The following is a 21,710-nucleotide window of genomic DNA, read 5'->3' on the forward strand; positions in this document are numbered from 1 at the left end:
AGCTTATGTACCCTCATATTAATGGGCCAAATTGAAAAAATATAGTGAATGGTCCTTAGCCAGGAACATTTGAGGACCACAGTCATAGTACATTTTTCAATTTTTTCAGATTATAAAATATAGATAGTTAAGGGGGCAAAATCAAGGAGGAAATTGTAAAGAGAGAATAATAACGGGATGCATTCTACAGGTGGTATGGAAGAGGGAGGTGCCATTAAAATGCTAACAATACTTCCTATGTGGCAATAGCCATTTAGGGAGAAGACACTTTGTAGATAAGAGATGCTGGGAAGATCAAAGCAAAAGGAATAAGTATGTTGGTAGTTACGAGGCGAGGCAGGTTCAGGAATGAAATGGTTCAAGCAAAAGCAGGAGTGCAGCAGGGGCGGCTCCAGGAAGGCTTTTCGGTGGGGGCTATCGTAGCAATACAAATGAAGTTGTAAAAAATTATTTTTAACATACCACCAGTTGGCCATTAAATATTTACAAATTTATAGTCTCAAATATTGAACTTAACATACTTTTATACACATTTTCAAACAAGTAAATGTAACACAGGGCACATGAATGTAAATGTTGGTGATATGACATACTCTAAAATAAAGAATATAAAAAGGACACAAACAAATAAATATTTACAAATATCTACCTATGTGATAACATTGAAACAACAAGGAAACTGAATAAGTAATTCATTTACATTAGACGACAAAATCTAATCTTCTTTTACCTTTCTTGGCAAATCTTTCAATAATATTATCAATATTTATCGAAATGTCTCTGTGTATATGAAGAAGGCATAGTCCATTAAGTCTTTCTTCTAGAATTCTTGATCTCAGCCATGTTTTTGACCTTCGAAGTGTTGAGAACGACCTTTCTGCAGTAGCTACACTAATTGGTAATGTCACTAAAATTTTTAGTAGCTTAAATATTGTAGGAAACATTTCCTCTTCACACTTCAAAATAGCTTCCATTGCAGTTTTCGGTACTTCTACTTCGTCTGATGCCTTAAGCTCACGAAACCACTTGGCCTCCCATACACAGACTTCACCTTCAAGCTTCGCAAACAAAACACTTTCTTGATTATCCTGAATAAAAGAAAAACGAGAAGCAATAGCTTTTAGTCGCTCTCTGAAATCAACATCTTTACTTCTATTGAGAAGAATATGTGGTACCAGCAAACGAATGTCAAATGATTTCAAACAGTCTTCTGAAAAACGGGACTTCATATCGATGAGTATAAAATCCAACATGGAATTATAAATGGCTCTGTAGTAACATTCTGCATCATCAGTATCATAGTTCTCTCTATGTATCTGTTTTGCAGTTGTCCGAGGTTTTCTTATTTCTACATCGAGTTTTGAAGCCAAGGTTTTTGCTTCAGAAAACACTACATGAAAAGTATTGTCACTGTTTTCTCTCCTAGTCTTGAGAACAGATAAAGTATCCCTAACAGCATTTGAAGCTTCGTGCATATCAAGTGATTCTGCTTGAAGGAGGGTACTCAATGGAAGTGTAATCTTCAAAACATCCAGGAGAGAGAGCATTGCTAGGATAAATTCACTGGTTAGTAAGGAATTAAGTAGAGTTAATGCTTTTGAGGCCGATTTCGAGTCTTGCCATGATGTTATAGCAGAGAGTGCCTTCACAATACTAGGTAAATGCTCGCGAAACTGGAGTAACGAAGTGTGTCTTTCAACCCACCTGGTCTCACATAAGCTGGCAATATTTGAGGACGAAAATTTCCTTAAAACCTTGTGTCTTTTGGCAGATTGGTTGAAGAAAGAAATGCATGTTTTTATTATGGAAACAGTATTGCGAATTGATGACACTTTGGATGATTGGGAAATTGAGTTGTTTAGACAATGGTTTTGACACGAACATCTGGTGGCATTTTTCGTAACTCCCATTATTTCTGTAACTGCACCTGAACTTTCAGAAACCATTACACTGCAACTGTCTGTAGAAATACCAACACAAAGACGTGGATCTAGATCGCTATCTGATAGCATCTGTACGACAAGTTTTCCTATAGATTTGCCTGTTAGACGTGGTTCAAGTATAACCTCACTTTCACAATCAGAACCAATTTCTTTGTTTTCTCCTATGTGTTGCCAATTTCCATCTATTGCTTTACAGGCATCAATAAACATTATAAAGTCTTCAATGATAGTCATTTCATAAAAATACCTGACACTAAGACTTAGTTGCTCAATGTGTGCTACATCTGTAGTTTCATCAAATATAATTGCATAGAACCCAGCTTTTTTTATTCTGCCTAAAATAATTGATTGAATTTCATCACCACAACATTCTATCAGCTCATTCTGAGTATTTTTCCCAATGTAAGTTGCTCTAGATGATGCACAAGAGAGATGGTTCTCCAACTCTTTGTCACCTGATGCTACTTTGAATCTTAATAATTCCCTGAAATTACCCTCATTGTTTGCTGGTGTACAATCATCCAGTAGGACACCATCATCTCTGTGCCCTCGTAGGGGTATATTCTGGCGACCACAAAAGATTATGGTTTCAATAATAGGTCGCAATCTAGCTCGATTTTCATTTACTTGTTGAAGACGTTGAGAATTAATCAGGTTAATGACTTCAAACTCAGGATTATGGTAGGATTGTAGGAATCGTTTACCCGCAATGACATTCTGGTTATGATATTCAGTTTTATCATGAACTTCCAAATCACCATCTTTTCCAGTCAGCTTTGAAAATTTGGTAAGTGGCTCCGTCACCAACTTCCCTAGTTTCATACCGTTATTGTGACCAGCAGCATGGGCAGAGAAGAGAGAACAGTACACACAAAATAGTCCTTTCTTTGCATGTGAGAAAACCACCCAATGAAACATATCAATATGTTTTTTGGACAAATACCTCTTATATTCTCTACATTTCTCTTTTTTAACAGAAAAAGGAAATGAGTAGTCGCAAGGTGGAGTCCAATGATTTTCCAGCAACTGGCATTTTGTGTAGTCACTTATAAGGGTTCCTACCCCTATGTGTAGCCCTACATCATTTTGGTGGGAAGGATGATTAACTGAATTATAATTTACTGAACCTGATTCACTCGCACCTACATTGCAGTCAACAGCTTCAGCACAATCCACTGAAGACCCATTGAATCGTGCAATGGCTCCTTGTTGCTCTTGAGCATCCATGGCATCTCTTTGCTCACTTCCTGAATTAGCTGCTGCTTGTGTTGATAATTCTTGTGGTTGTTGACTCGTTGAAGATGAGGCTCTTGAAAAATATGACTCAATATTTTTGGTAAAGCCCAATGAGCCAAGCTTAGGCCTTTTTGGTACTTTTGCCTGTGAAAAAAATGTATAAATTAATTTAAATATTTTATGCTTTCAAAAGAAAGTTAAAACATGTTAAATACAGAACATTTGCTAATTATTGCGGGACAGAAATTTAATGGGTAGCAGGGAATGGAAATACAAGTAAATTTTCAAAGAAGAATAAAAAAGGAAATGCAACTTTACAATTTTTTAAGCGCGAATAGTAGAATGCAAACTTGATTTTCATACGAATATGGGCACTACATCTACATCATTGGCTGAGAGGGAGCGCAGACGCAGCGCAGTGACGTCACACGCTCTGCGGGAAGCACACGACAAGCGGAGTGCAGATGTTTAGAATTAGTTAGACATGTGTACTAGCAATCAGCGGTCACTCTTCGTGGTGTGGACAGTCGCTAATGAAGCCGTATTCCTATTCGGAATACTTCTTTTGTGAAAATGCTCTTTGTAAATGCGCTGCAATATTTTTTTTTCGCCTCTACATACCTCTAGCCCATTAGCATTATCAGCCACCTCTGTGAATGAAAGTTCGCCATGTTATTACTGTTACCCGAATATGTAAGCGCAACACCGTATTCACTAACAGTCAAAACTGCGCTCTTCGCCCAAAGCCGAATGTTTAAACCTACTACGTTACTTAACAAAAACTGCTTGTTTTGGCATACCCTAACGTACATTAAATTTGTGCCCTGCATAAACCGAACACGCTATATAAGTTTTCAAAAAATATATAAATTTTCTAAAATTGAGGTTTTATGGCAGTTGTGAACTCGAAATAGATACACCAATTTTTGTAGTTTCTTAATTAATATATTACTCTTATTTTTCTCTAAGGGGAGCTTTGAGGGGTGACAATCTGGCTATTTTCACGTGTTTTATCGTCCAAGGGGTCCTATTGTTACTACTCTAAGAGCGGCGCTAAGTTTTACGTTTGTGCCTTGTGCCCGACCATGCATAACATAATGCCTTTGACGATTCGATTTATTCTGTAAGTTGATGTTCGTGCTGTGCGTTAAAATGTTCTCGAGCAGACAGTCTTCGCGCCACAGTCGCAACTCGGCAGTTGGCCGGACTGTCACTAAAAGTATTTATAAACAAACGATGTAATCAGTTATTTTGGTTTATTAAGGGGTATCCACCTACTTCATTTTTGTGGTTTAATTTACGATCTGTCATTAAATATTTGCTACCTTTTATAAGTAAATTATATAATTAATTCTTAAGAAAAGAAATAACAATAGTGTTTTCCTAAAAGTGATGATGGATATAAGTATGACCAATTTTTAAGAGCAATAAATAACAAATGTCTGAGTCGGAAAATATAATTTTCAAATATATAAAAATGCAATTGCTCAGAGAGGGAAGGGGCTAATTAATGTCACGATCCTTCCAGTTTCAAGAGGAATAAAACAACTCATTTATAATAAAATTTGAAAGACGACTTTCATGGTCGATACAGTTTAGACGTTATTATTTTCTTATCACTATTTATAGTTCTAAAGACCTGGTAATCATTGGTCATTTAGGTTTGGCTTTGAAAAAAATTACGATAAATTACAGCTACTAAAACTAGGACTTATTTACATTAAGTAGACCACAGTTATTAATGCTTGAGAAATTAAAATGGCAAAAAACACAATCTCTTTCCTGGTCTTCTCGTATGTGCCGGCTTTATAACCACACACAATAAAAGTAGTCTAAATTGTTACTTTCATCTAATATTTTATTGATTATATATTTCACTAAAGAAAAGCTTTACAATTCAAGTAATTTGGTACCTACTAATAAATAGAATTTTTCCTTTTCCAAAATTTATCAAGTCAGATATTAAAACATTTTCACACCACGGTGGGAAAACTTATCTTAAATTAGGAAAATATTTGTGAGTCCCTCAGCATACATACAAATGACACAAATGTCAGGAAACTGTGAATCGTCTTACATTTGATTATTTGAGTTTTTAATTTTTTTTACCAAATATTTAAAATCCATATCATGCCATTAAATTATTTTCTTGAAATTATCTTTGTCGTCTTGCTTGTTTTGGTTGTACATTTTCGTCAGACTTGCATGTAAAAAGAAGGAAAAAAGGCAGCTTCTGAGCTTATCTCAAACAATTCTCAGTCTTTATAGAATATATTTAGCAAAATTTGAATTTAATATGTGGGGGGAAAAAAGCAAAAAAATCATTCAGTGTTTCAAAAACTCTTTTTTAAACCTATATTTTTATTTATTATTTATGACCTTGTTTTGCACTTTATATTCACCTCATAATAATTGCAAATATAAATTTTGTTTTCAACGGTATTACAAACTGGAAAAAGAGTTTCCGTTTGAAACAGTGAATTCTACGAAAATATAACAGTAAACTTTAATAGATAACACGATTTTAGATAGATTTCGAAGACAGACTACCTCTTGTAGCCGTTACCATGGTGCGAATAATAATAATAATAAAATATTTTTTTTTTACTTGTGTTCATGTGTAATTCGCTTACAATAAAATACACTAACCACCTCATGTTGACTTTGGATTATAATACTTACAACTGTATAGCGTTACTTCGCAGTAAAGGACAAAGTTGTCTTATGAGAGTCAATTTAAAAGTACTTGTCAAATTGTCAAAACACGAAGCAAGAATGAGGTGTGAAGTGATGAGAATGAAGAGACTTACGTCGCACAGCTATGCAGAGAGTCTTCACGACTTGGCTGCCAAAATTTTACTCATAAATTGACACATTTCGGGGGTTGGAATCGATCCCATGACCATCACCACATAAGTGTGAACTTTAACGATTACGGCAACCAAGTACGATTGGATGGAGAAGTGATAAAATAGGAGTAACTCGAGAAAACTCGTTGGCTTACGGCAATGTGAACCTTTCAAACTTGAGAAAATACGTGTTTAACCTTGTGGCAACCAAATTTAAATATTTAGGGTAAGAGGCATGTCATTTGATCACACTCAAAATCCTTGAACTCTTAACACTGAAGCCAAATGCTGTTGCTGGCAATATTTGATTTTTAACATTTACAAGATGCCACCAAACATAGTCCTGAAATTTAACACAGCAATGTTTTATAGCAGATATATAAATAAGTACTCACCATTTCGTAGAAAATATCAAATGATTAAGTGAGAGAAATTCATTGTTGTTAGTTCTTGATCGACCACAAGCACACCAGTTCTGTAAAAAAACTAGATAGTTTGTCACGGTCCGCAGCACAGCAAGGCACAGCTTGGACAATACTGAGTACTGAGAAGTTCTGGCAACAACTGAACAAAGTGTGCCACTGTAGCGAGTGCCCCTACTTCCCCTTCACGAAGGTTTGGCCCTTCCCGTGCGGGTGCAATAAAACTGTCAGCTTCAGGCCATTTATGGACCCCCCCCCCCCCTCCATTGTAGTAAATGCCTTCCCACTCCAGACCAAAATTCCACTGCATTTTCAGCTTTCTGTCACATTTCTTTGTGCCCTCTGCGACCGCGTGGGTTGAGACTTCCTGCTACCTGCTACCTACTAGGCTTGCTAGCCTACACGCTGACAGTGAAGTGGTACCCTATATTTACTAGGGTAATTCAAATTTCCAAGACCAACTTCTAGATTGGTTTGGTTTAATATATTGAGAAAGTTATAATGAAAGGGAATAAAAGTAAACACTCTTAAACAAAAATAATGTCTCGGGTCTCGGGGGGGGGGCTATCGCCCCCCCTCTGGAGCCGCGCCTGGAGTGCAGGAGTTGAATGAGAGTTGAAAAAGCAAGAATGAGATGCTAGGGCCAGGTCCAGAGAATTGGAAAAGAGAGGCCGCCTAGGAAAATGATGGAGTTGAAGTACACAGGAAGAAGACCTCGAGGAAGACCAAGGAGTCAGTGAGAAGAGCAGACAGTTAAAGGAGTGCTCAGTGAGATAGAAGCCTGGAATAAATTGAAGGATGAGGAATGGTGGAGAGGTAGAGGAAGATGGAAGCATTTTACTTTTCTGATCTGGCCACAGTTTTTAAGCAGTAGTACATGAATAGTTTTGACACGAATACCAAAGAAAAATATTCAGTAAAATGTTATTCAAAACAATTTGTAAAAAGCTCTTCCACAGAGAAAAAAAAAAATCATAGCTAGGAAACAATGTATACTGAAATGAAAACTGACAGTAACAAAAAACTCTTTTTCTTTTAAAGACTTTTCAAACATTATAAACTATCTTTTTGTCTTCGCTACCGACTGAACTAAAAAACTAAGCAGCGCAGTATGCAACACTAGCGACAGAGCTCAATAACCACAAATCGCCTGCCAAATCTAAAACCAAGCTTGGTTCGGTGAAAAATTACAAAGAAATGAAACACATTATTTTGGATTATACACTTTACTGCAAATAGAAAAGGGGCGATGGAAACTGGCAGAACCATGCTCCCAAAGGTTTGTCCAACTTGGTGGTACAATATGAAACTACATAACATTTTTCGCTCACTTGACTCAGCAATGTAGAGATAGGCTATTGCCGCTATTGGTATACACAAAAAAAAATATATGCATAATTTAGCCAGAAATTTGCAATGTTCTGATCTAATATATACAAAAAGTATTAGGGATTTTAAATTAAGAAATACAACTACATATTGCAACTAATTTTAAGCAAAAAAAGTCACAACAAAAAATATTTTTGTTCAATATTTGTTTTCTAGGGAAATGTTTAGCTAAAATCTGCTACACTTCTTTCTAGCTGGCAAAACCCAAATTGCAAAATATTTTGGACTCCACTAACTTGCACATAAAATTTTTTTGGAGACTCTTAGAAAAATTAGTATGCACAGTAGTACATTCAAGTTTCCTTGCTGAAACAATGTAATTTATCAACAGTTCTTAATCCCATGCACTGAAAAATAGGAAATACTATTTTAATTACTGAGGTTCAGTTACCAGTCTTTCAAAATTAGTTTTATGTCTCACTACTGTGCCAATCACAGCGTGGAAAAGATTCAAAACACTCACACTATCAGTTTTATTGCTGTAAAATTAATTGAAAATGAAGTACATAAAAAAAGTACAGTAAAACATTTGTAAACGTGAGAATATAGAAAGTTGGCACAGTTTAAATATTATAAGGCTCTAAGTACAAGTTGGAATTGGTACCTACATCAGGAATGGCGACAAATAAAACTCCATTGTCCAGTAAGAACTAATTTTTATTTTACCTCAGATCACCTAGCTTACAGTGTAGAATGCTCAGGCTTACTCACTTCTATACTAAGCACAAGTTGATCATCTACTAAAAAACAAACAACCAAATCATCTGAAACAGGCAAAAAACTACAAAAACAGTATGCAAAAATAGACATTTCAAGGAAACACACACAAAAAAAGACTCTGCAAGACTTAACATCCATCCCATTGGTTAGGGAAATGACAGGAATTTTCAAGGCAACTAGGTATGGGAGTAAGTGAAGTTTGTTGTTAGTGAGAGTTAGTGATAGAGGGGAGGCATGGTGGAGTTATAAAAGATCCTAAAATCACTACAAATTTAGGAATGGCTACACAGTCAGTCTCTAAATTCTCATTCAATACACTGATGGTTTACAACACTGTTCCAATGAGTTACGCTATCGGAAATGTCTCCCCAGTTATAATGGCACTTGGTTGAGTTTCCGCTAATCTCTCCCCGCTACCTGCTTGTCTTGATCCATTCCAATGGTGAGAAATAACTAAAAAAATTATGTAACTTGCCCGATAAAAGCACACGGAGAGTAAACAACCCCTCCCTCCACTACAAAAATGTTCGCTAACAAATACTTCTCAAAAATGTTGATTCTCATGCAACAAATGGATCACAGAAGCTAGCTTGTGCATATTCATTAGTTTCCTCGCCAACGCGAAGCTCAGAACTTGTCCGAAATGTAGCACGATACATTTAACGCTGATTACAGCGTCTTTCTGCAAGCATTACAGAAACACGTAGCCCCAAATACAATTATCAGCCATTCACAACTGTGACAAAAATACATCTGTGATACAGGCAGATGCAAAATCCAAGAAAAACATTTAAAATACTGACATATTATTCAATGATGGGTGATACATGGGATATTTCTTTTGCAGTGGTCCCTTCTACTACCTCGAAGGGAAAAGTAATCCTTTTTTCTATTTAAAAAGGCAGTGATTTCCCCAAAATCTTCAATCCTCTCTGCTAAGAACAGTAATCCCTTTCCTCCAGATTAAATATTCTTAAAAATTAGTGCCCCTCATAGCATTTATAAACTAGAAAATTCCTTTGAGATTCTTGCAATAATTATCAGTAGTATTGTCACAAAAAACCACTTAAGACAATTTTTTTTTTCCATTAGCCAGTTTACTATTATGTTCTGAAACAAGGGCACTACATTAAAATTTTTCAATTGAATTGGACATTAAAACGATTAGTTAGAGAAAATACACGCAAACTTAAAAAATATATATCCTTACACTTACAAGATTTAACGCCCCACTTATTTTCACGCCCGACACGAAAGCGGCTGATTTGAAAAAAGCTTTTTGTATGCTCCTTGCTCGGAAGGGGTTCAAGAGGGGAGAAAAGGGGTTGAGCGACGGCAGCGAGGAGGCGACTAGCCAGAGGATGCGGTCTGCTGCTCTTCCGACTGGGAGGCAAGTCGCTCCTTGTTCTGGCGCACCATCTCGGCACGGCGCTCCTGCCAACACAACAAGCACACCACCGTCAGCCTCGCGGTCCTCAATACAACACACGGCTGTCACGAGGGACCACCACTTGCCAGCACCTTCAAGTTACACTAGAAAATTGCAATATTAGGATACTAGACAAAGCTACGAAAAAATAAAAAAATTGAAATCCCCTCAATCTGAATCACTGTTTATAAGATTAAACAGTTGTATGGAGTCCAAAGTAACCTCGAAGACAAGGATGACATGCAAAAACATATAAATACAAAAACTCAATAAAAAAAAATACAACTCAATACACACATACTGAGGACACACTTTGCCTCTTTTGTCTTCTGACTTGCAAGCACAGGCCTTTCTTCCAGATTTCGTAATTAATGCTATTCTTTTTCTCTTATCAAATACTCTGGGGGAAAAAACTTAGGTATACTTGAGTACATATTGAGAGTACAATCACACTGTTCCTCCATAAAAAAGAAATACAGTGGAGTCCTGCTAATCAAAACAAGTTTAAATTATATTTTATGTCTTAACCAAAGTATTTAAATAACACGTTTAGTGAATTCATGCTTGTAAAATTTTATAGGCTGCATTACGCTACAACTAACGCCAATGAAAATAAACGCTGTTGCATTACGGCAATGGTTAAGCTATCAGCAAAATGTGGTCATCTGAATAGGTCTCCGTCCCAATTAGTTAGGTTTTGTTGGTATTTCAGCGTATAAAATTCATGAACCTCAATTAACTTTATTGATCATTTTTATATTAAAACGACATGCAAGTAAATTAATATCTAACATGGTTTACAGTACGGTAAACTACTGATTATCCGTATTAATTGAAATCTATATATGCCCGTATAATATCCCATAAAAAAAATCCATTTCACATTAAGGGCCCCCCTCGAATTTGGGCGCACCATACATTTGTCTTCAGTAGAATCCTGAGCATAAGCAAATTCTTTGTTTATAGTCTCAGTTTATTGGAATATAAAACCCATGACAATGTGTCGCCATTGGTCCTCCATCTACTGGACCGCCCCCCTTCCGTATTTAATTTTTCTACATCTTGGGTGGCACATTTCTTCTCGCAGAAAACTAGCATGCAGAGAAACTTATACCAGCCTGGAGAAATATATAAGAAGCACTTAAATACACCAACTCTCCAGAGCTTTCTTTTCATGGACATACCAGAAAAGTTTCCATAGATCATAGATCGTGCACATTTTGTGAAGCCATGGCGGCAGTGTCCGTCACGAAATGTTGCAGTTAACGTTGAGCATTTTTCAAGAAACTAACATTTTATATGTAGGCATACTAGCTGTAACCAGGATGCTTCGCAAAGCCACGTTAATATAAGTATTTTATTTGTTTACTCTGTTTATTGAAGTGCTTTTGGATACACATTATTTTAGTTTTCCCATTCCTAGCACCTTGTTGATGGTCATTGTAAAAGCACGTCACACCGGAAACTGCAAGCGTTTCAACTCGAATGGCATTATCTGCCAGAATCATTGGGAAGCGTGGCAACAGTACATCATCTTTTAAATTTTCCTTTTAAAACTGGAGCTTCACAGAAAGTCTGGTACCATTGCAGTCGCAGTGGATTGATGTTTTGGCCAATTTCTAATGTCAACACGTTGGCAGCATTCCTGGCACTTCAAATGAATTCAAAAAGTCACTTGTATAATTAACTACTCCATCTTGATATATTACAATATAAATTGTATTGGAAGTTCTCGTCTCGCCAGGTATTTTGTTTTGAATGCTGAATTTGGTTGCATTGAAATTGCTGTTTAGCTGGTAATATAGCACGTTCACAAAGCCACCAATGACTCTGGTAGTCTGATATTTTGAAAAACTTTGTCAATAAATTTGCTGTTGTTGCTATGATTTTACATAATCTAGATGACTATACCAAAAATTCATTTCATAAAATCAACACTGCATATGTAAAATATTCTGTTAACGATCAGAAATATTTTAAGTATTTTTGTACATTAACTTTTTTTTTTTAAATATTTATGCAAACTTACTAATCCTACTAGATGCACGGTACTAAACTAATTATGGGTTCAAAACTACTTTGCACAAATTTAATTCCAATAGCAATTATTTGAACAGTGAATGTAAATTTTTTTAGTTTCAAGCACATGTATGCTTCGGAAAGTGATGTTACCGCATAAATAGTTAAGAGACATTATTTTTTTAAAAATATAAATGGTGTTTTCTTTGTTAGTATTTCTAAGAATACTTCCTAATTCAAACCCAAGGTTAAGTTAAATTCCATTTAACTTTTGTTACAGTTATAACTTTTATTTTCACTGTTCACTTAGATGACTTTAAATTGGGTTAGTGATTAACTTTTTTGATACCCAATTATCCATTTTTAACAGGTTTGTTTTTGCTGTAGCAGGTCGAACTTAGACTGATGGCTAGCAATAAAGTTAAAACACACTCTAGGATAAGCAAATGTGGTAAGTTTTTCAAACATTTGCAATAGTTGTACATGCCATTATTTAAAAATTAGTAAAATTCACTGAATAACACACGCAAATAATGGTAAAGTAAATAAACATCTTCCGTGCAAGAAAAAACACACATTCGAAAATACTACAATACTTAAAGTAAGTCCTTGGGTTATTTGACAAGTGTGTAGATAGATTTTAGAACGAATACTAACATGCATATGCATTATCATTAATTATTGATGCATATTAATCAAAACATTTTTTCCACATGCAAAAGACATTCAAACACCAAGCATTAATATACGTTTAAAAAAAAAAAAAAAAAGGGGGGGGGGGGGGGGGTCCAGCCATGCGACATGCAGCTCCTGGGAGTAGCGAAGACCAGAAGTTCAGGCGGACGCAAGAAAACTCCTAAGCATTTTTTTTTTTTAATTTTTAGAACCTACGCTCTCCTTCAATTTCTCTAGTTTCTTCTGGATTTCCTTCCCGCGGTTCGTTTCAGCGACCTCCAACCTGTCTTGCAGCTCCTTGGCCGTTTTCTCTATCTTCAGGATATCGTTACCTTCTACAGCCTGGCGCACTTCTGCTAGCTTCACCACGTTCTGCCAAAACACACGCTTCGACAATGCGGCAAAACAAGTCTCCGACAAGGCACGAGAGACGTGCATTCCCAAACTACAAACCAGATGCTAAAGAACCACAGAAAACACTCATTTGTCATGCAGAAAGTAACAACATAAACAGAATTGATTTAAAACTACTTTCTCACACACCAAAACACCAAGCTTTAACAACAATAACAGAGGTTTTGGAAATGCATAACCACTATAACAGTACCTTTCATCATACAAGATGCAATAGTTACCTGATTTTGCCTTACCTCATAGCACCATTACAGATATATGTAAGTAATTAAAGAAACATTTGTTCTTACTAGCACATGCATTAAATGATTTAAGAAAACAAATAATCCATTAAAATATTTTGTAATATTTGCCTACACTCCCTTTATTCACCTACAAATTATATTAGTTTCTTAACTAATCATCATCTTCAAAAATAATCCTACAAGTCATGTACAGAATATTATGCTATTGGGCCTATTACTGCACAACAAAATGTATATAATCAAGTTGATTTTTAGTTGAACTGTATTTTTACTTGCATGTCTTCTGTATCACATTAAACTGAAAAATTAGCCTGTAAAAACAATTATTTTGGATTATTAGTCTCACTTTCTCTTGAATAATAGAACCTTTTCTTGAGCACTGCACATATTCCCATAAGAATTTGTCAGTCATGACCAAGAATTGGATGAGCAAAAGCATGTAGCCATTCCAGACTGGCCCATGACCAACCCCGTAACACACAGCCAAAATTTCTGTCAATTCAGTAATTTTCTTACATTTAGAATCCAATCATGAATGTTTGACGTAGCTGTAATATTTAAGCATCAAACAATATATTACCTTTGTACAATAAGAAAGTTTGGCCTAGATTTAACATAATTAGCAAGTATCAAAAAATGTTGAGCAATTGTGAAGAAGCCAGCGTGATCATTCCTAAGCCTTGTTGATGATAGTAAATATTTTATATACTGCAAACCAAAATTTATTAAAATATTCCCAATAACAATTTAAGGAAAAAAAAAAAAAATTATCTCATGTACCTTTATTTAGACACATCAGGATTACCAGCACACAAGCGAAATTCCAAAAAAAATACATTCAAAACCTGAAGCATAGGTTAGTCAATAGTTTCATGGTTTGTACCGTTAACAATACATAAAAGTTAAGGGGTTTTAAAGGTGCCCTTCAAGGATTTTAATGACTTCAGATGTACACAGACATCAATAAATTGCTTTTAACTAGGGCTGGGCCGATGCCGATCACAATAATCGGCCGATTTTACATCGGCATCGATACCGATCTGCAAATTATTTACCGATCACCAAACGCCGATCATTACATACTACAGTAGAACCTCGATGATACGTTCCCGTTTCATACATTTTCCCGTGTCATACGCCGATTAATGGTTTACTTTCCCAGAACATACACTTATAAAATCATTAATTTCCCCGTTTCATACGTTTTTACGAAGCGGAAGAGTCCTAAAATTCACAAATGTTTTTTTATATTCCTACTTATAAACTACGTTTTAATGCTTTTATTTTGAAAAACGTTCATTGTTTACCTTTGCAAACGTAAGAAAATAACTCTATCACACCATAGATATGGATAGTATCAGGAAGACTGTGCACTTCACTAGTAGCATCTATGGCCAGCACCAAGCGAGACTAGTGGCGCAAGCTAGCAATGAAAATGGTGTACGTGCTTTACCAAGGCGCGGATCTCATATTTTGTGCATTCATTAATCTTTGAACTGAATATACCCGTTTGTTATTGTTTTATTTCGATCGGATTGTTTTGTATTTTAAGTTTCTCAAGTTAAAATTTTATTGAAAATTGTTTTCTTGCATAAAGTTGTTTGTAAAATAAAACAAACAAGCAAAAATTTCTGATTTTTTTTAACAATAGCCTAATTTTTTTAATTTTTAATTTAGGCTTGGTGCTTTTACATGCTGCAAGATCTGCACTGCATTATTTAGACAAAAACTTAATATTTATTTTGAAACTAACCCACAAAGAGTTGTCAACTGTTAAATGTTTTGTGTGCATTGGTTAACAAAGTAAATCTTAAATATCAACACATGATATACTGTTTATTTTCAAAACAATTCATCAAGAATTACCATGTGTGTCACTGAATTTGTGTATTGCATATTGTGTTGCACTCTTAGTATTGCAGTAGCGTTTAGTTATTAATAGGGCCAATGAAAAATGGTAAATAAAAAAGGCCCATTTCGGTGAATAAAAAGAGTTATTTCGGTGCCAAATTTCGGTGAAAAAAAAATTGTTTAGTTAGAAAAAATAACTATTTCGTCATTATAATTTTATACACATGTATATGTTTGATGGAATAATTGTTTTATTTGGTCGAAATTTATCAAAAACAATGTTTTGAAGTACATTCACATCTAAAATTTAGCACGCTGCATTTGTAATTAAAATTCTCAAGATTACATACAAAAAAATCGGAAACTGATCATAAACGTTAGTGGCTCAAGTCCATTTTGACTACCTATCTCTGAAAATCAGCTATTATATGTTTCCTGCAAACTAGTCCCCACCAAAACACTGTACTTATTCAACAGTACAGAGTATTGTTTTTTTTTGTTTACTTTTTCATCGCCTCAACTGCGTGTGCGGTATTTGTTCATGTATATGTTGGCACTCTTGGCCGGCATTTATTTTCGTGCATTGCCGTGACAACTACGAAAATAAATAGTCGCCTCGGCTAGGACGCCCAAATACAACAATTAACATTTTGAAAGTTATGATTTGATTGGCTAATATGGAAGTGACGCTATTTTTCTGGACTGCGCTTGGCCGATTCAGAGAAAGGAACAAAGATTGAGTTAAGGCCTATCGACGATTGCGTCACCAGACGCATTTGTGGTCGGCAAAATAATGTCATTTTTGCCGTTTTATGGCCTTCTACGTCTCGTAGGAACGTGTGCGACGACGGAGACTGAGTAGGCGTACGTCTGGATGTAATAATTTTCATTCGTGAAATATATGGTTCTAGAGTAACTTGACGCTTAGTTCCAGAACCCGATGCTTTGTTCACCTTGTGCGATGCTCGAAATTTACAGTGTTTTCACACGTGTATTTTATTTTCCAGTCGACTTACACATTACAGAACTTGCACATCATGATGCCTTTTTCTTTACTGATTACGTAAAATCCTTCAGCTCTTTCGAAAACACAACTTTCGGCATTTTATACGTTTATCCAGTGACCACGGTAATATGACCAAAATGACACAAAAACTTTCAACGGAAAACGATCATAGATGCGGAAGAGAGACATATTGCATCCACTCGGAAATAAAGAACTTAAACTCGACAGACACGCACTCGTGAAAACAAAATCATAGAACATTTCGACACTCGTAACTACCAACGCCATCTGTTGATTTGTACACCAGTAGCTAAAGTGATAATGTTTATTGCCACGCTCTACTCTATGGGTGCTAGAGAAAAACAAAAGCAAAGATGGCGTCTCACATATAACCTCTTGGAATAATAAACGTTTTGTGCAAGTTCCCGAATGATTCAACGTGATTTTTCGCGATAAAAAAGGTTAATTTCGCACGAATATCGCGATTTCGTCATATTTCGTGAAAAACTACGGATTTCGCGCATCACAGCAAATTTCGTTAAAACGAAATGCAGTATATTAACGTCTTATCACTACCAAGTAAGGTTATTTGTATTACACATCATGTGCAAGTGATTTTTTTAAAATTTCGCGATTTCGTCATTAACGAAATTTGACTACCCCTAGTTATTAATTTGGAAAATCTTTTGTAGATATTATAAAGCACTTATTTTCAAGACCTGTGAAAAGTGTCATATGGGTACTTTGGTTTGTGGGGTGGGAAGTAGGGTTCTGCGAATATTCGAAATTACCGAATTCGAGTTCGAATTTTTTGATATTCGATTCGTAAATTCGAATCGAATTCATTTTACAATAATTCAACAAGACATCCTCCTCCCCCAATTTTAAAAGAAATGTAAATGGACGATTACATCTTCCACTTACAAAAAATTATACATCGAAACCCCTTATTTACGTTACCGTTATTTACGTTTTCACGTTATTTGAACCATTTTATTTCTGTCCCGTTTTAACCTCATTGGATGTAAAGCAATGAATTCCCGTTGTTTACAACACGCCTATTGCTTTATGCAGTTTACGCCGTTCGTTTTGATAAAACTGCTTACTAACTAAATTAATCCTATTACAAAGTAATCTGATATGTAAATCGTGTTTTAAATACTTAAACGTAAACAGCACCAGTTTGGTTGTGTTGATTCCTGTATTTCTGTATAGAGCGCGCGCACATAGTCGAAAATTGATGTTGATAGCTCGCAGACTGCATGCACGCGAGCACTCTGTCAATAACCAAGTTAACCCGCACGATCGTTATGCGTATAGTTACAAATCAAGTTCTTGTTACGGATTACTTTTTTTTTTATGTTGAATAAAATGGTTTTATTGCATCACTCATTAATTTAAATTATTTAGCTTGCTTTCGCAAAGTCTACTTTTTAAATAAACGTACTTTCCATGAAAAGGTCTTGTTTTTATGGATTACTTTACATTTTTTTTTGCATAATAGTATTCTCCGTTCACTCTTACCTGAGTTTTGGAATAAACAAAGCCTCTTGTAAACAAACATTTTCATTTTTTTTTTTTTAAATTTTTGAGAATATGGTTGTGCTTCTTCAAAATAGTCTCACTTTAATTTTAGTTATGTGATTTAAACTGTGAATTATGAGACAAGTTTTTCAAAGGAGGTATGTTAGAAATTTTTTATGATCATGTTATTTTAATAAATATTCCCAAATTCGATTCGAATTCGAACTGAAAAATCACAATTCGCAGATGTCTAGTGGGAAGGTCTAGAAATAGTAGAAATAGGAAATACTTAGCTTACATTATATTTTTGTTCATTTTTAAAAACCAATGAACAAATTGTCTTCTGTCAGAAGTGTTAAATAAATGGTAAGTTATCATAAGGTAACTTTTTCATTAAAATTTTTTTTAGATTTTTATTTTTAACATCAAACAAGCTATATAATTCTTAATTTATCTGATCGGCAATGATCGGCGCAAATGATCGGTATTGGAATGATCGGCAAATTTAGTGATCGGCCCAGCCATACTTTTAACCTCATAGCAGAGACGTGCATTTATGTTTTTATTTTATGGCACAAAGTGGTGTTATTTTTAGATGAAAGTGGTGGTGTTATCCCCAATTATTAGGCAGTAAATTTTTACATCCTTTTCAAAATACCAATAAAATTATTTAATTTCTACAGCACTACAGCTGACTGCTAATAGCAACAGTACAAGTAATGAAATGCTCAACAAAATTATATCTACATATACACAATAAAAATGGCAAAACTGCACACTTTGCTTAGGAAGGAAAGAGTTGATATTTTCGAGATTTTTCTGGTAAAATGTGAATGTAATGGTGGGAGAAGAAACTAAATCTGAAGTTATTTTTAAAGATTTTAGAACGTAATTCAAACAAAATTATTTAACTTGGTACTAGAGGCTTGGTGTACAAGTAAAACCTCTATCATATTTCAGGGAACCAGCACAATTACGATGTGTACAGTCACAAAATGTGCATCCTTTGCTTTGGGGTAGAACTAACTTAAAAAAGTAGGGGGCAAAAATTATAATTACTACCTAATCTCTAAAGTAGGATCACAAAATCCACATACAACCCACTGCTTAGGAAATCACTTTTTTCCTAACAATTTTTCTCATTTATTTAATAATTTCTTAACAGTTCATCCTGCCCGAGATCTCACTTTTTTTAAAGGCCGAGTCATGATCACAAGTTTAATGAACACTGTAAGTTGTGAATCTCACTTTTATATACTTTTACTTTGATTGCCATTATTTATAAATGTAACAATAATCCTATAAACCAAACATGAACACGGAATGAGAATAAAGTATGCATAGAACCCCAGATACAGAGGAAAGCACTTCCTTCTCAAATGGTTGCTGGTCGTAACAAAATACAGCATAGAGAACTCTAAATATTGAACCAACTATCAATTGTGTAGCTTTCAGCGTCTAGCTGCTTGCATTTACGTTGTTGAGTATTGAAGCATATATTTGGTGGTTGCCGTATTTTAATCAAATGTTACGGATGGCTATATAAAAAAAAAGCAGACATTTCTCACCATTTTCTTAAAAATCTTTTACCCAAATTATAATTTAATTTTAAATAAAATTTATGTTTGGTTTTAAAATTAAATTTTGCAGTATTCTGAGTATTTGGAGATTAATCCAGTATTTTAAAAAAAAAAATTTACACTCTCTCACAACAAAAATTCCCTATTTCTTCACCGACAAAAGAAATGCAGGCACAGAGATTTTATGAGCTGAACGGCACTGTAGAACACTCACAAGGTGCATGTGCGAAACATTTCTTGCTGCCAAAGTCCAAAAACAAAGTAAGAATCCCACACAACACAATTCATGCAATGGGAATAAAATGTCTGTTAAGGAGTTTTATAATATGATATCCATTGTCAAATTCAACGACATTTAAGGACTCCCTAGCAATGAAAAAGTCCACGGACATTTTGAGGTGATTAAGGAGGCGTACAAAGAAACCAAGTTCTTTCGGAATATCGAGAGTCGTACGAGTTCAGCGCGGCGAAAGGCGAAGACAACGAGGGAGAACCCTGACAACTCACGTGCTCACGCAGCTTCTCGCGCTGCTCTTGCTCGATGGCCTGGCGCCGGACCTCGGCCAGCGACAGCCGCGTCTGGATCTGCTGCTCCAGCTGAGCCACCTTGTCCTCCATGGTGGAGCGCACGCGCTTCACAGACTCCTCCTGTTGCCCCCAAACACCCGCCCCAAGAGTGCGCTCAGCACGCGTGCCACAACGTCCGCATGCATCGGCCAGCAGCACCACCATCATACTTCACTCACTCACAAGGGACACGGCAACACCGGCTCTCGTCCAAACACGCTTCAGAACAAGAAACACCTATCGGTTTAGAATATTTGTGCAGTAATAAATTGTAAGTTAAGAACAAGATAAGAGAAAGGGGAAAATAAAAGAGAAGATATAAAGTAGGAGAAAAAGAGAAAAAAAAAGAAAGGAAAAAATGGAATACATAACAGCACAAGAGAACAAACAGGAGAAAAAGAACAAAAAAAGTAACAATGAGTGAACATAAAAAAAAAAAGAGTAACACATAGAGAAAGGGCACTCAAAAACACTTATCAGAACCCTGATGGTTAAAATACATTCTAATTTTCTAGTTTCGGAACTTTTGCTCCCATTTATTTATTATTTACACCAATCCCTCATTTTGCAAATCTTAAAATTGCGCAAATACATTTAGCGTGATGATTTTACTGTCCCAGTCTTGAACATCAAATTTCAGTTAGCACAAAATCGCCACAGGGGAAAAAAAGTCTTGCATGATGCTACAGTCTGTATCAACTATACAAGGGGGGGAAGAGGTGCGCTCGCAGGTCTGATTACATTATCGGCTGTTGTACAAACTCAGCTATGGCACGTTCAGTTGTGGCTATTGAGTGTAAAGGACCAAATGTTTTTTTTTGTCGGCACATATACTGCCGGGCCGTATCACTGTCGCCCAGCCACAGATACAGTCGTGATGAACTTAAGCCCAGCCACTGGCAGGTAACTCTCACGCATAAACACAAAGCAATGTCTGCCCATTGGTCTGCTAGTAACTAAATGCACAAGCACCTGCAGTTGGAATCAAAGTGGAATTATGACTTTCACATAAGAGCATAATGCATCGTGCAGAATGTCATGAAGGCCACACTTATGTTGGTCGCAATTCAGTTATAAGCAAGTCAACTGTGTGCACAATTGTACAGAATCAGGAGACTATCAAACATTTATATAAGTCTGATGCTGTTGGTTGTACTAGCAGGAATATATTTGACATTAGATACTGGAACAGAAATGAACAGAACACAGAAAAAGTTGTTAAATGAATGGTGCAATTTAGGAAGGGGGGAGGGGGGGGGAATCAAAAGCCTGATGGATTGGTGTGAACCAAGTGGTGATATATGGGAATAACCACTTTAATTTTTGAAAAATTAGAATGAAAATATCGGGACATTCATATCGGTTTCAATGACAGTAAAGGATTGTGTGGAAAGTATGAGGAAAGGTATGCGAAGTAAGTTGAAAGTCACACCCGGGTGGGAAAGCCAACCAGTCGACTGACAAATTCCTCACTTTACACTGTGTCGTATTTGTCATACAAAGTAGTTAATGGTAGGCTAATAAAGATAAATGGTGTGACATATTTATCATTGAGTGTTATTCTACACATTTATATTGAATAAAGAATATTTACCTACATATTTTGTAACACATTAAGTACATTAGCCTTGCTATTTATGGAGACATGCTTCAGAATATGCGATTTTGAACAACACAAAAATTTTTTAGGAACGCATTAGTCGTTTTAAGTGAGGGATTGGTGTATTTTCTTACAATTCAAAAGTAATTTGTGGCAACATTCCAACTGGCAAAAAACAGTACCACTATCATATAAAAGGAACTGAAGTACGCTGTATTGTTTCAATGATGTTTGTGGCATA

The 21,710-nt window shown here is 35.6% G+C and overlaps 2 protein-coding genes across 6 annotated transcripts in view; both read right to left on the reverse strand.

Moving 5' to 3' along the window:
- Window positions 1-140: 140 nt before the first annotated feature.
- LOC134534786 (52 kDa repressor of the inhibitor of the protein kinase-like) lies at window positions 141-6,703 on the reverse strand. The gene is made up of 2 exons (XM_063373366.1): window positions 6,424-6,703; window positions 141-3,323 (listed from the first exon to the last, which is right to left on the reverse strand). The coding sequence occupies exons 1-2, from the start codon at window positions 6,424-6,426 to the stop codon at window positions 702-704; spliced, it is 2,625 nt and encodes an 874-aa protein (XP_063229436.1). The 5' UTR covers window positions 6,427-6,703; the 3' UTR covers window positions 141-701.
- A 1,772-nt stretch (window positions 6,704-8,475) lies between these two features.
- The window catches only part of LOC134534787 (uncharacterized), a 60,695-nt gene continuing 47,460 nt past the window's right edge, over window positions 8,476-21,710 (reverse strand). For 4 of the 5 annotated variants that reach the window (XM_063373369.1, XM_063373368.1, XM_063373367.1 and 1 more), the window contains 3 exons: window positions 19,810-19,950; window positions 12,899-13,054; window positions 8,476-9,993 (listed from right to left, as the gene is read on the reverse strand). In XM_063373369.1, the coding sequence (XP_063229439.1) occupies window positions 9,910-9,993; window positions 12,899-13,054; window positions 19,810-19,950 (381 nt within the window). In that variant the 3' untranslated portion in view covers window positions 8,476-9,909. The remainder of the gene's footprint in view (window positions 9,994-12,898; window positions 13,055-19,809; window positions 19,951-21,710) is intronic. The other variant, XM_063373371.1, reaches the window with a different exon arrangement.

This window comes from Bacillus rossius, chromosome 8, assembly GCF_032445375.1.
Source record: "Bacillus rossius redtenbacheri isolate Brsri chromosome 8, Brsri_v3, whole genome shotgun sequence".
NCBI classification, from domain to species: domain Eukaryota; kingdom Metazoa; phylum Arthropoda; class Insecta; order Phasmatodea; family Bacillidae; genus Bacillus; species Bacillus rossius.